General features: G+C 45.3%; 1 protein-coding gene across 1 annotated transcript in view; it reads right to left on the bottom strand.

Annotated features, from left to right (window-relative positions):
- Window positions 1–2,010: 2,010 nt before the first annotated feature.
- Window positions 2,011–12,426, bottom strand: part of KLF13 (Kruppel like factor 13) — an 88,222-nt gene continuing 77,806 nt past the window's right edge. The window contains exon 2 of the mRNA XM_029064395.2: window positions 2,011–2,742. Coding sequence (XP_028920228.1) covers window positions 2,450–2,742 — 293 coding nt within the window. The 3' untranslated portion in view covers window positions 2,011–2,449. The remainder of the gene's footprint in view (window positions 2,743–12,426) is intronic.

The following is a 12,426-nucleotide window of genomic DNA, read 5'->3' on the forward strand; positions in this document are numbered from 1 at the left end:
GACTACAATTCATTAGAAAAGTAAGACGGTGACGTCGGAAACGAAAATACCTAAAAATACTGAAATGTGTGCTTCAAGCCACCAGACAGACAACTCAAACAGAGTGCAAGGTATTATGAACATTGCAAATGTTATACGCAAGTACCTATCACACTACTTACAAACCTATAACATATTATTAGCCTATCACAGTTAATATACAGTACAAAATTGGAAACTGGCAAACTGGAACAATGCAAAGCAGCAAATAAGATAGGAATCGCAAACTCCTTTGGAATGTGGAGGGATTCACTTTATAACAAACAGCAGGTTGGTATATAGGGTTTTTTTTTTCTTCACTATGCTACACTCGATGGCATGTTAATTTTTACAGTAATAGGAAAAAATGCAAAACGATTATAATCCCAAAGCACCCAAATTGAAGACACACCATCGGAACTAACCCAGCTAAACAGAAAAAGATTTATTAACAACGCTGACCATCGCACTGCTCGATGGCCATTTCTACCCTGACAAAGGGGAATGAATTTTTTCGGTAAAACACCCAGAGCCTGTCCTTTCTGCACTGCCAGTGCCCGTTTTGAAAGAGGCAGCAAACCGATGGTAGTGGGCTGGCCAGTGCCACCAGATAGGATGGATGGCAGAGAATCTGCCTCCTATTTTGTTGGCATCCAAAGGGCTAAATCGAGTCCTCCAATGTCACAGGAAAAGTGGTGGTGTGAAAAGGATTAAATGACACCAGTTAGCATGGTGACAATAATGCACTGGGGCGAGGGGAGCGGCGGGGGGGGGGGGGGGGGGGATACGGAATGCACTGCAGCATTTTACCCACTTCTTTCTCAGAATTAAAAAAAAACCCAAATGGCAGCTGTCGCTGTCCTTATTTGCAGGAACATCTTTGATTTATCAATGTGCAAATGCTCTACATCACAATGTTCTGGTCTTATGTTGCAGAATATCATTCGTAAAGCATTTACAGTATTCTCTTTTCATTAAAGAGCCTCAGCAGCAACTGTGATGCCGCTTGACGAATCTAGGCAGGAAAATCTGTAATGGGGTTGAGCTAAAACTAGTTTTTGACACTTAAAAAAAAAATCAAAAAACACTATTTTTCCAGTCAAAATTCAGGTTATATTATTAAAGGCTTTTGTTTGGACCAATGACCACAGTTATGTTGCAATAATGTGCAGCAACTTCCTTTCTTGAGAAAGTTCTGCATCTAATTAGAATTAACTTGCACAGTTTGAAAGTACCCTGATCGGATTTTGGGTCTGTGTACTCACTCAGTCACTACCCTGTTTCCTCAGCACTTCAAAAAGGGGAAAGTTGTTTTTAATGATGGGATTTTGAAGTTTCATTCTAATTCGCTTGTCTCATGGTCAGTGGAGAGGCACTGTTAAGAATGCAACAACTTGTAAAAATGGGAGGCATGGTGAGAAGTTTCTGAAGAAACGGAAGATGAGATGCCTCTGTTAAGAGACTAAGCCACCTTGCCGTAAAAAGCCGGGACCCAGAATGTCTGCGTTTCCTTACGTTTGACTCTCGAGTTTAAGGCATCAGATTTAATAATCTAGGCTGGGATTTCATGACTCTCGGACGGGAAGTTTTTGGAACCGGAAGCGGGGTCTGGGAGAATCACTATCAAGAAATTACAGGGGTTATTTGCTTCCTGTCACTCAGCACTCAGAAGAGAAGAGAGGCTCGCGGGGTGAGAAGAGAAAACAGAGCTATAGATTCCCAAATCAACCACCTCATGGACAGCTTAGCGACATCTTGGCAGTCCCCTACGTCATGCTAACGAACATGCTTCCATCGCGAAGCCCGGAGCCAAAGAGCCCGGCACCGAATTCCAGTCCTATTTTTTCCCAGTGTGTGAGAGGATCCAACAGAAAACTTCTGAGTGCAAATCTATTTACAGAGTAAGGCTGCAGTAAGGGTGTCTCTTCATTGTACTTATTGTGTAACATAAATATCCATCCCTGAGAGAGGGGAGGGGGGAATTCAACGCAGTTGAATTTTACTCATATGGGTGTTTTATTGTGCAATTTGTTTTTACAAAACTGCTTTTACACCTGAGGTGAAGAAAAGTTGTTTTTTGTTTGCTTTTTAAAGTGATTTTTTTCTAAAAAAAAAAAAACAACAACAAGAAGCAAGGGCATCTGCCTAGGGCTATGAAACAAAAGGAATATTCAGGTATAGGCATTATTAAGTGAAACACCAAGATCCGTCCGTTTGTGAGGTTAGTTCGGCCACCCACTGGATGAGGTGAAAAGTATTTGCTTAGAAACTGCAGTGAGAGGCAGGAACGTATTGAATTATTAAAAAAAAAAAAAAATTAAACACCGACAACAAGCAATAGCGTTCTAGACGTGTGCAACACAAATCAAACTCCACAAAGTATATTAGGTTCTGCTGAGGCCCAAAGTGCTGATGTCCAGTGCAGGTAAGTTCACGGAGAACTGGCGGGGCTAATTGTGGGGCTGCTGGCATCCGAGCGGCTGTAGTCACTGACAGATCCCGTCCTTGGGCTGCCCCCGCTGCGACGCTGCAGCATGCTGGGATGGAAGTTGGCGTGACGACGGGCGTGCTTGGTCAAGTGGTCGCTGCGCATGAAGCGTTTCTCACAGATCGGGCAGCAGAACTTCTTCTCTCCCGTGTGGGTGCGGTAGTGTCGGGCCAGCTCGTCGGAACGGGCGAACTTCTTGTCGCATTCCTCCCAGCTGCAGGCAAAGGGCCTCTCGCCTGTGGACAGAGATGGACACCGAGTGACCGAGAGCCGTCTGCTGTTGCGCTCCAATTCGCTTCAAGGTTTTGGAAGAGCTTTCGGCCTAGGTATTTCTATAATCGTAATGATACCTGCGGTAATTGTTAAGCGCTCACTGTGTGCCAGGCACCGTACGAGGCGCTGGGGTGGAACCAAGCTGATCAGGTTGGACACAGTCGCTTTCCCTCGTGGGGCTCACGGGCTTGATCCCCACTTTACAGATGAGGTAACTGAGGGACAGAGAAGTGAAGTGACTTGCCCGAGGTCACCCAGCTGACAAGTGGAGGAGCCGGGATTAGAACCCACAACCTTCTGACTCCCAGGCCCACGCTCGAACCTGCCTCTCAAGGTCCCCACGGTATTTAGTCAGGAGGAATATTCTCTTTTCTCTTTCAGTCAATCAGTGACATTTACTGAGTCCTATGTGGAAATCACTATATTAAACACATGGGAGGGTACAACATGGGAAGCAGCATGTCATAGTGGGTAGAGCATGGACTAGGGAGTCAGAGGTTGTGGGTTCGAATGCCGATGCCATTTGCCAGATAGGCGACTTCGGGTAAGTCACTTAACTTCTTTGTGCCTCACTTACCTCATCTGTAAAATGGGGATTAAGACCGTGAGCCCCACATGGGACATCCTTATAACCTTGCATCTACCCCAGGGCTTAGAACAGTGTTTGGCACATAATAAGCGCTTAACAAATACACTGGGCTGGACTGTAGTAGGAGATTAGTGAGGTGAGGAGGGAGGGGGCAAGTTGATTGCGGGATTTAAAGCTGAAGGTAAGGGGTTTTCGTTTGAGACAGAGGTGGATGGACAGCCACCTCCTCTTAAGGAGGGGGGAGACATGGACTGAACGTTTTTGTTAATAAACGATCTGTGCATCAGAGTGAATGATAATGTTGGTATTTGTTAAGCGCTTACTATGTGCAGAGCACTGTTCTAAGTGCCGGGGGAAATGCAGGGTAATCAGGTTGTCCCACGTGAGGCTCACAGTTAATCCCCATTTTACGGATGAGGTCACTGAGGCACAGAGAAGTGAAGTGACTTGCCCACAGTCACACAGCTGACAAGTGGCAGAGCCGGGATTCGAACTGGAGTGGGGAGAGACAGGAGACCGGGAGGTGAACAAGGAGGCAGATGCAGTAGTCAAGGCGGGATAGGATAAGTGATTGGATCAGCGTGGTAACAGTTAGGATGGAGAGAAAAGGGCGGATTGTAGCAATGTTGTGAACGAAGAACTGAAAGGATTTGCTAACAGATTTGTTTCTGTTGTCTTCCCACGGGCTCTAGGACACCAGCATATTGTCCTCCCTGTCTAGTAAGGGGAGACCATTTGGGATCATTAGCATACAGAGTAGCTTCAGAAGCCAGCTCTCTCGAGCCCTTAGTAAAGTGCCCTTTATTTGTATTTACAGAGTACACGGTGGATAAATATGACTGACTGCCTCCCCCTGCCTTCAAGTGAGCTGCAATCTGAACTGGACTATTTCCCTTAATCTCAAATCTCTCTACAGCGGGAGAATCAATCGACGTTCTAGTTTATAAACCCCTTGTGAGCGGAAAACGTATCTACCAACTCTGTTATGCTGTACTCCCCCGAGTACTTAAGTACAGCACTCTACACACAATAAGTACACTAAGAAGCAGCGTGGCCTAGTGGATAGAGTAAGGCCTGGGAGTCAGAAAGACCTGGGTTCTAATCTCGGATCTGCCACTTGCCTGTGGTATGACCTTGGGCAAGTCGTTTCTCTTCTCTGTACCTCAGTGACCTCATGTGTAAAATGGTGGTTGAGAATGTAAACCCCATTCATTCCTTCAGTCATATTCATTGAGCACTTACTGTGTGCGGAGCACTGTACTAAGGACTTGGGAAGTACAATTCAGCAACAAATAGAGATAATTCCTGCCCCCATGTGCAACAGGGACTGGGTCCAATCTGATTTGCTTGTATCCACCCCAGTGCTTAGAACAGTGCCTGCCACACAGTAAGTGCTTAATAGATACCACAATAAGCATTCAATAAAACATTTGATTGATTGTCTGAGAACCATGTGCTAGCTCTTTTGATCCAATTCTCCCTCCCCTCATCCCCCCGCACTGCTTGGCCCTGGAGGTTAATCAGAACCAGTTCAAGATATTTTGGCTCCTGGGGCAATTATGTTCAAATCACCCTCATCCAATTAATTGACACAAAACAATTATTCATAATATTCATTTTTTTCCTAAAAAGTCACTGCTTGTGCCAATTTGAGCCCAGATTTAGAGTGCGTAGTCTGTACTATTTTCTGTTGCAGGGTCCTCCTCCACCTCCCACACTCTAACTGTGGGAGACCTTCAAAGCTCAGTTCTGGGTCCCGTTCTATTAATAATGTTGGTATTTGTTGAGCGCTTACTATGTGCACAGCACTGTTCTAAGCGCTGGGGTAAATACAGGGTAATCAGGTTGTCCCATGTAAGGCTCACAGTTAATCCCCATTTTACAGATGAGGGAACTGTGGCACGGAGAAGTGAAGTGACTTGCCCACAGTCACACAGCTGACAAGTGGCAGAGCAGGGAATCGAACTCATGACCTCTGACTCCAAAGCCCAGGCTCTTTTCCACTGAGCCACGCTGCTTCTATTCTCAATCACTGAACGGTATTTATTGAGTACATACTGTATGCAAACCACCATACTAAGCACTCAGAAGAGTACAGTACAAAGGAGTTGTTAGACATGTTAGATAGTTGTTAGGAGTTGGAGAAGCAGCGTGGCTCAGTGGAAAGAGCACAGGCTTTGGAGTCAGGGCTCATGAGTTCGAATCCCAGCTCTGCCACTTGTCGGCTGTGTGACTGTGGGCAAGTCACTTAACTTCTCTGTGCCTCAGTTCCCTCATCTGTAAAATGGGGATTAAGACTGTGAGCCCCATGTGGGACAACCTGATTCCCCTATGTCTACCCCAGCGCTTAGAACAGTGCTCGGCACATAGTAAGCGCTTAACAAATACCAACATTATTATTATTATTACATGTAGACAAGGGGCTTACAGTCTCGAGGGGGAGACAAACATTGAAATAAATGATGGATATGTACTTAAGTGCAGTGGGGCTGAGGGTGGGGTGAATATAAAGTTCTTAAGGGTACAAACCAAAGGGCGAGGATCATGCAGAAGGGAGACAGAGAGGGGGAAAATAATAATAATAATAATAATAATGTTGGTATTTGTTAAGTGCTTATTATGTGTAGAGCACTGTTCTAAGCCCTGGGGTAGCTACAGGGTCATCAGGCCGGCCCACGTGAGGCTCACAGTCTTAATCCCCATTTTACAGATGAGGGAACTGAGGCACAGAGAAGTTAAGTGACTTGCCCACAGACACACAGCTGACAAGTGGCAGAGCCGGGAAAAGAGCCGGAAAAGAGAGCTTAGTCGGGAAAGGCCTCTTGGGGATGTGATTTTACTAAAACTTTAAAAGTGGGGAGAGTAGTGGTCTGTTGTATATGAAGGGGAAGGTTGTTCTATTTACACCCACTTCCTTGGAGAACTCATTCGCTCCCACGGCTTCAGCTATCATTTCTATGCGGAAGATTCCCAAATCTACTTCTCCAGCCCTGACCTCTCTCCTTCCTTGTAGTCTCACATTTCTGCCAGTCTTCAAAACATCTCTACTTGGATGTCCCCCCACCACATTAAACTTACCATGTCCCCGCCTGGCACATAGTAAGTGCTTAACAAATACCATAATCCTCATCGAAACAGAACTCCTCATCTTCCCACCCAAGCCTTATACTCCCCATGACTTTCTCAAAACTGTAGCCATTTAACTGGACTCAATACTAGTGCTCTGAAGGAGTCATTTCTTCCCTGAAAAGCGTTGGGTGAGCTCATGGAGAGGGGGTAATTTTTCTCTGAGATCATGGTTTTTTTAATGCCTCCCCAGTCTCAGACTCCACCCTATCCACAGCAGCTTCCCAGGAATGCCGGGACCTGAGCTCTCAAAATGGAAATCTGGCAACACCGTTATAGAGTTGCTCACCCGGAGTGGTGACTTCCCAAACTTAAAGTAGGGAGAAAATTCACCCACTGCGAAAGAGCAAAGACTTACAGAGTCTCCAGAGGTAGGACACACCCAGGGCTCTCATTAAAAATCAACAAACTACAGGCCGCTTACTCCTTAACCCGCTCCATAGTTTAGATCAGTAGATCTAAACTACTGTTCTAAGCCCTGGGGTAGCTACAGGGTCATCAGGCCGTCCCACGTGAGGCTCACAGTCTTAATCCCCATTTTACAGATGAGGGAACTGAGGCACAGAGAAGTTAAGTGACTTGCCCACAGACACACAGCTGACAAGTGGCAGAGCCGGGAAAAGAGCTTAGAGAAGGGCTTAGAGAAGCAGCGTGGCTCAGTGGAAAGAGCCTGGGCTTCGGAGTCAGAGGTCATGGGTTTGAATCTCAGCTCTGCCACTTAGCTGTGTGACTGTGGGCAAGTCACTTCACTTCTCTGTGCCTCACTCACCTCATCTGTAAAATGGGGATTAACTGTCAGCCTCACGTGGGATGCCCTGATTACCCTGTCTCTACCCCAACGCTTAGAACAGTGCTCTGCACATAGCAAGCGCTTAACAAATGCCAACATTATTATTATTATTATAGATGAAGCACAACTTCTATCTCCAAATGGTTTCTCCTTCTAAAATAGCAATGGTGTAATCTTTGACAGAACCAGAGGAATGGAGAAATGGAGGAGGAAGAGGTGTTGTCCTTTTATTCATTCATTCCCTCATTCAGTCGTATTTATTGAGTGCTTACCGAGTGCAAGGCACTCTACTAGGCGCTTGGGAGAGTACAATACAGAAACAAACAGACACATTCCCTGTCCACAATGAGCTCACAGTCTAGTTCTTGGCCTGTTTACTTGTTCAGCTTTTGTACTCACTCTTCCACATCCAGCAAGCACGTAGAGGGGAGTGGCGGGGGTGACGGAAAGGGCATTAGAGGCCCCAAGGATTTCTAGGATTCACTGTCCCGGAACTGCCTGACGGGAATGACAGAACCCAAGGGAACTGGCGGTGGTGCCCGTGGTGGGGAAATCTTCGTCGTGCCCCATAATCCCTAAATCCCAGCCTGGGTCACTCTGCTCTTCTTTTGGTTAACATAACTCTTTATCACATTGCAATGTCCATTGAAAGAGAAGCACTAGCGAAAATGAGATTTAGAAGGATCACAAACTGGCCAACTTCTACTCCAGTCACCAAACAAGTTTCATTTCCCATAAACCAGAACGTTAGCAGGTAGTAACGAGAAGAGGCTCCTCCAGCGGCGCCCTCCCCCCACACCCTGCCCTTCTCTGAAATCTCTGTAGATACAACGGTCTCTTCCAGTCACTTTCCGTGCAAACAGGGAGACAACGAGGCTGACTGGGGCCTGTTGGTAAGGGGGGGCCAGAATCAGCGTGATTTAGTACTGGGAGTCAGAAGAACCTGGGTTCTAATCCCAGCTCCACTACCGATCTGCTGTGTGACCTTGAGCGAGTCACTTGAGAAGCAGCATGGCTCAGTGGAAAGAGCCCGGGCTTTGGAGTCAGAGGTCATGGCTTCGAATTCCGGCTCGCCCACTTGTTAGCTGTGTGCCTTTGGGCAAGTCACTTCACTTCTCTGTGCCTCAGTTACCTCATCTGTAAAATGGGGATTAAGACGGTGAACCCCACATGGGACAACCTGATTCCCCTGCATCTACCCCAGCGCTTAGAACAGTGCTCGGCACATAGTAAGCGCTTAACAAATACCATTACTATTATTATTATTATTACTTCACTTACTGGGCCTCAGTTACTTCATCTGTAAAATGGAGATTAAGACCGTTAGCCCCATGAAGGATAAGGACTGTGTCCAACCTGATTAACTTGTATCTACCCCAGCACTTAGAAAAGTGCTTGGCACATAGTAAGTGCTTAACAAGTATTAGAATTATTATTTATTATTATTATTGTCACACCTGGCTTTGTAGAGGAGAGCAGCATGGCCTGATGGATAGAGCCCGGACCTGGGAGTCAAGGACCTAGGTTCTAATCTCAGCTCTGCCACCTGCCTGCTGCATGACCTTGGGTAAGTCACTTAGCTTCTCTGGGCCTCAGTTACCTCATCTCTAAAATGGGATTAAGTCCTCCTCTGATTTAGACTTTAAGTCCTATGCGGGACAGAGCTGTGTCCAACCTATCTTGTATCTATCCCAGCGCTTAGTACAGGGTCTGGCCCATATGAAGTGCTTCATAAGTATCACTGATAAAAAACCCAACAGCAAACCCGTTCCTGAATTTCGTACTTCTCTGTTCTCAAAGCAGCTTGTCTTTCAGAGAGGCCCAACGGCACTCCCGACGTCAACCACCACCTCCCCTGGCCAGGGAGGCCCTGGTGATGTTCCCTGGAGTGTGAGTGCAGACAGCTTGGGAAGCAAGAGCACAATATTCCGTCTTATTTCTTTACGATACTTAAATATTCTAATTGGCCTCAAGTGCCAAGTTGCCAGGAGGGAGAGGTGAGGGAGGATATTTTAAAAAAAGCAACTTTTCCAGACTTGTGTGCGCTGGACTCTGTTTTCTATCATTTGTAACCCACAGACTCTTCCATTAGTTCTACTTTGGAGTGTAGGCCTCCAGATAAGAGAGCACTCTTGAAGGCCACAGGGAGGGTGTGGTTTGTTCTAGTATCTCCGGCCCATGAAGGTCTCCTACCACTTTATCAGACCGGCAAGCATTTCTCAGGGAGTGTTTTATGACCCCCCAAATCTAGCCAAATACAGTTGGCAGTGGGCTCCCTAGGTTCCGTCACCAACTGGCCCGTTACCAATAATGAAGCGGAACTCTTTTGGCTTCAGGCGGCCTATTTCTTTGTATGAGAAGTCATTAGGGAGCCAAAAAAAACCGTGGTTCCCCTGTTTATTGCACCTAAGATGGCAGCTGTGGCTGCTATTTCCTCTCAGTGCTGATGGGGATGATAAGAGAAGCAGCATGGCCTAGTGAAAAGAGCATGGGCCTGGGAGTCAGAGGACCTGGGTTCTAATCTTGGCTCTGTGCTGTCTGCTGTTTGGCCTTTGGCCTTAACTTCTCTGAGCCTCAGTTTCCTCATCTGTAAAATGGGAATTAAAGTTCTATTCTCTCTTCCATTTAGACTGTGAGTCTCAAATGGGACAGGGCCCATGTCCACCTGATTATCTTGGATCTAGCCCAGTGCTTAGTACAGTGAAAACACAGTTTGGTTTTGCTTTTTAATTAACATTTCCCCCAAATGGAGCCCAAGGGCAAATTAAATGTTTAATGTTTCCTAAGGAATCAAGCAAGCAAGCAATGGTATTTACTAAGCACTGTACTGAATAAATGGAATTTGCTTAGTTCAGATCACTGTACTAAGCACTCGGGAGAGCACCATCTCCCTTCCCATGTTCTGTCCCCTCCTAAAGCCAAATCTTAAACTTCTTTTCACCCCATTCTGTGTTAGAGAGCTGCTTTCTATCCCTTTCTGAAATTCTTAGACCTAAAGAGGCTTCTTTTATCAGCTTCCTCAGAATGAGGAACCACTATTGCTCATTTCTGGGGCTACTACTCAAAATAATCCCCCAGAGTTCTTGTCCCCATCCCTCCAAATTGCAGATCTAGGCCTGTGTTTCTCCAGAATCATGATAATAATACTAACAATTTAAGAATAACATAATGGTATTTGTGCCAAGCACTATACTAAGCACTGTAGTATTCATTTGTTCATTCAGTCATATTTACTGAGCATTTACTGTGTGCCGAGCACTGTACTAAGCGCTTGGAAAGTACAAGTCAGCAACAAAGTAGATAAAGAGATAGGCCAGACAAAGTCCCTGTCCCACATGGTCCTCAGACTTTCAAGTAGAAGCCGGTGGGACAGGGAATATGTCCTTGCTTGTTTTGTATTCCCGAGCGCTTAGTACAGTGCATCGCAATAAACGCTATGCTTACTTTTGTGGCACTAGCCGTTACTGAATGAGGTAGGGCTGGGATTCAACATTCCTGTCCCAACATCGGGCTATTCTATTAGGTTCTCAGAGCAAATGACTTTTATTCTTCCATTCATTCAATCCTATTTATTAAGCACTTCCCGTGTGCAGAGCACCCTACTAAACGCTTTCTCGCCTAGCTGATAGGATGGCATGTTGCTAGCACTTTGTAACCTTGTCCCGCCTTCCCTGGGTTGTGAGCATCAGAATAAAGCCAAGGCCAAAGCTGTGGCTTCTTCTGATAACGACCATGAGAGCTGACTGCTCCACATCCAACTCATGTGTGGAAATCATCAGGATGCCTCTGCCTCTCCATTCAAAGGGGATGTGGTTTTTCAATGCAGGTAGGTTATATAAATGTTCTCTCTCCCTGCCAGTAAAGCAATCAACAGCGACAAAAAAAAAAAATAGAGATTATGTGAACCGACTGCCTAATCTTATCAGGGAACAAGCAACCAGTACAGTTTTCTTGCTTAAGCATGAGCTCGAAAGGCACAGGATGTTCCTTCCAAAACTGGTTTCAACACCACTGCAAATTTCCTCTTTGCTCCCTGGGTCCAAACTGGGGCATTTTGAAACTCAGCTGTGTACAGAATTCACATCCTAGATTTTTGACTGCAAAATAATCACAGAGAGACTAAACCTTGAGAGGGAGTTGGTAAAACCTAGGCTGATACTCACGGCAGCGTTAACTGAATTCCGATTCTGACAATCTATTGTAAATACCCATAGAAGAGTTTACCAGCCAAGGCAAAGGTCAGTCCTTAACGGGGACATGCGAAGGTCTAAAGAGAAGAAAAAAATTGCTTGTAAGATTCCAAAAAAGGGAAAGAATGCTAAAGCATTTAAAAAATGTAACCCTCCTTGTGTATTTTGTTCTGCTTCAGACACTTCCAGCACTCAACAGTGTTGGTTAATCATACTTTAAACATACTTTGAGACATAGGGTGTCCCCTTTGAAAATGTTAAGATAACAAAACATTTCAGTTTGTTAAGAGCACAGGCCTCCGGTGGGACACCTGTGTCTTTGATGTGACTGGGGGTGAAATTCTGGTTCGAATCCTAGATAATAGTAACGATTAAAATAGAAAGCGGTGACAAAAATAGCCCCAAGTCCAATTCTCAAGTCTTTTATTTCATTTAGGAACACAGCAGGATTTTCACAGCCCTGGGAGCAAGACCAGATCCTTAACTGGATCAGCTTTCCAAGAAGTTTCATGGCTTCACCACTGGTGAGTGAAACATTAGAATATGATATCCTTGGTGCCAGGGTCTTTTAAAAAAGAGTTCTTGCCAAAAGATTCTTTAAAAAGCCTGGTAAGATTTGAAATCAAACTCAGCTCCATTCTGTTGCCTTCATATATCAAGAAGAGACTTAATAAAGTTGTTTCCTTAAATTCCACATTCTGGGTTATGTAGCTCATGTGGGGAAATATTCATTCTCATACTCTAGACTCTAAACTGTAAGCTTGTTGTGGGCAGGGAACATGTCTACAACCATTGTCATACTGTACTCTCCCTAGAGCTTAGTACAGGGTTCTGCTCACAGTAAACCCTCAATAACACTGTGCTCAGTTGTATATATTATTTATTACCCTATTTATTTTGTTAATGAGGTGTATATCTCCTTGATTCTATTTATCTTGATGATGTTGTTTTG

This window comes from Ornithorhynchus anatinus, chromosome 5 (assembly GCF_004115215.2).
Source record: "Ornithorhynchus anatinus isolate Pmale09 chromosome 5, mOrnAna1.pri.v4, whole genome shotgun sequence".
In the NCBI taxonomy this organism is placed as follows: Eukaryota; Metazoa; Chordata; class Mammalia; order Monotremata; family Ornithorhynchidae; genus Ornithorhynchus; species Ornithorhynchus anatinus.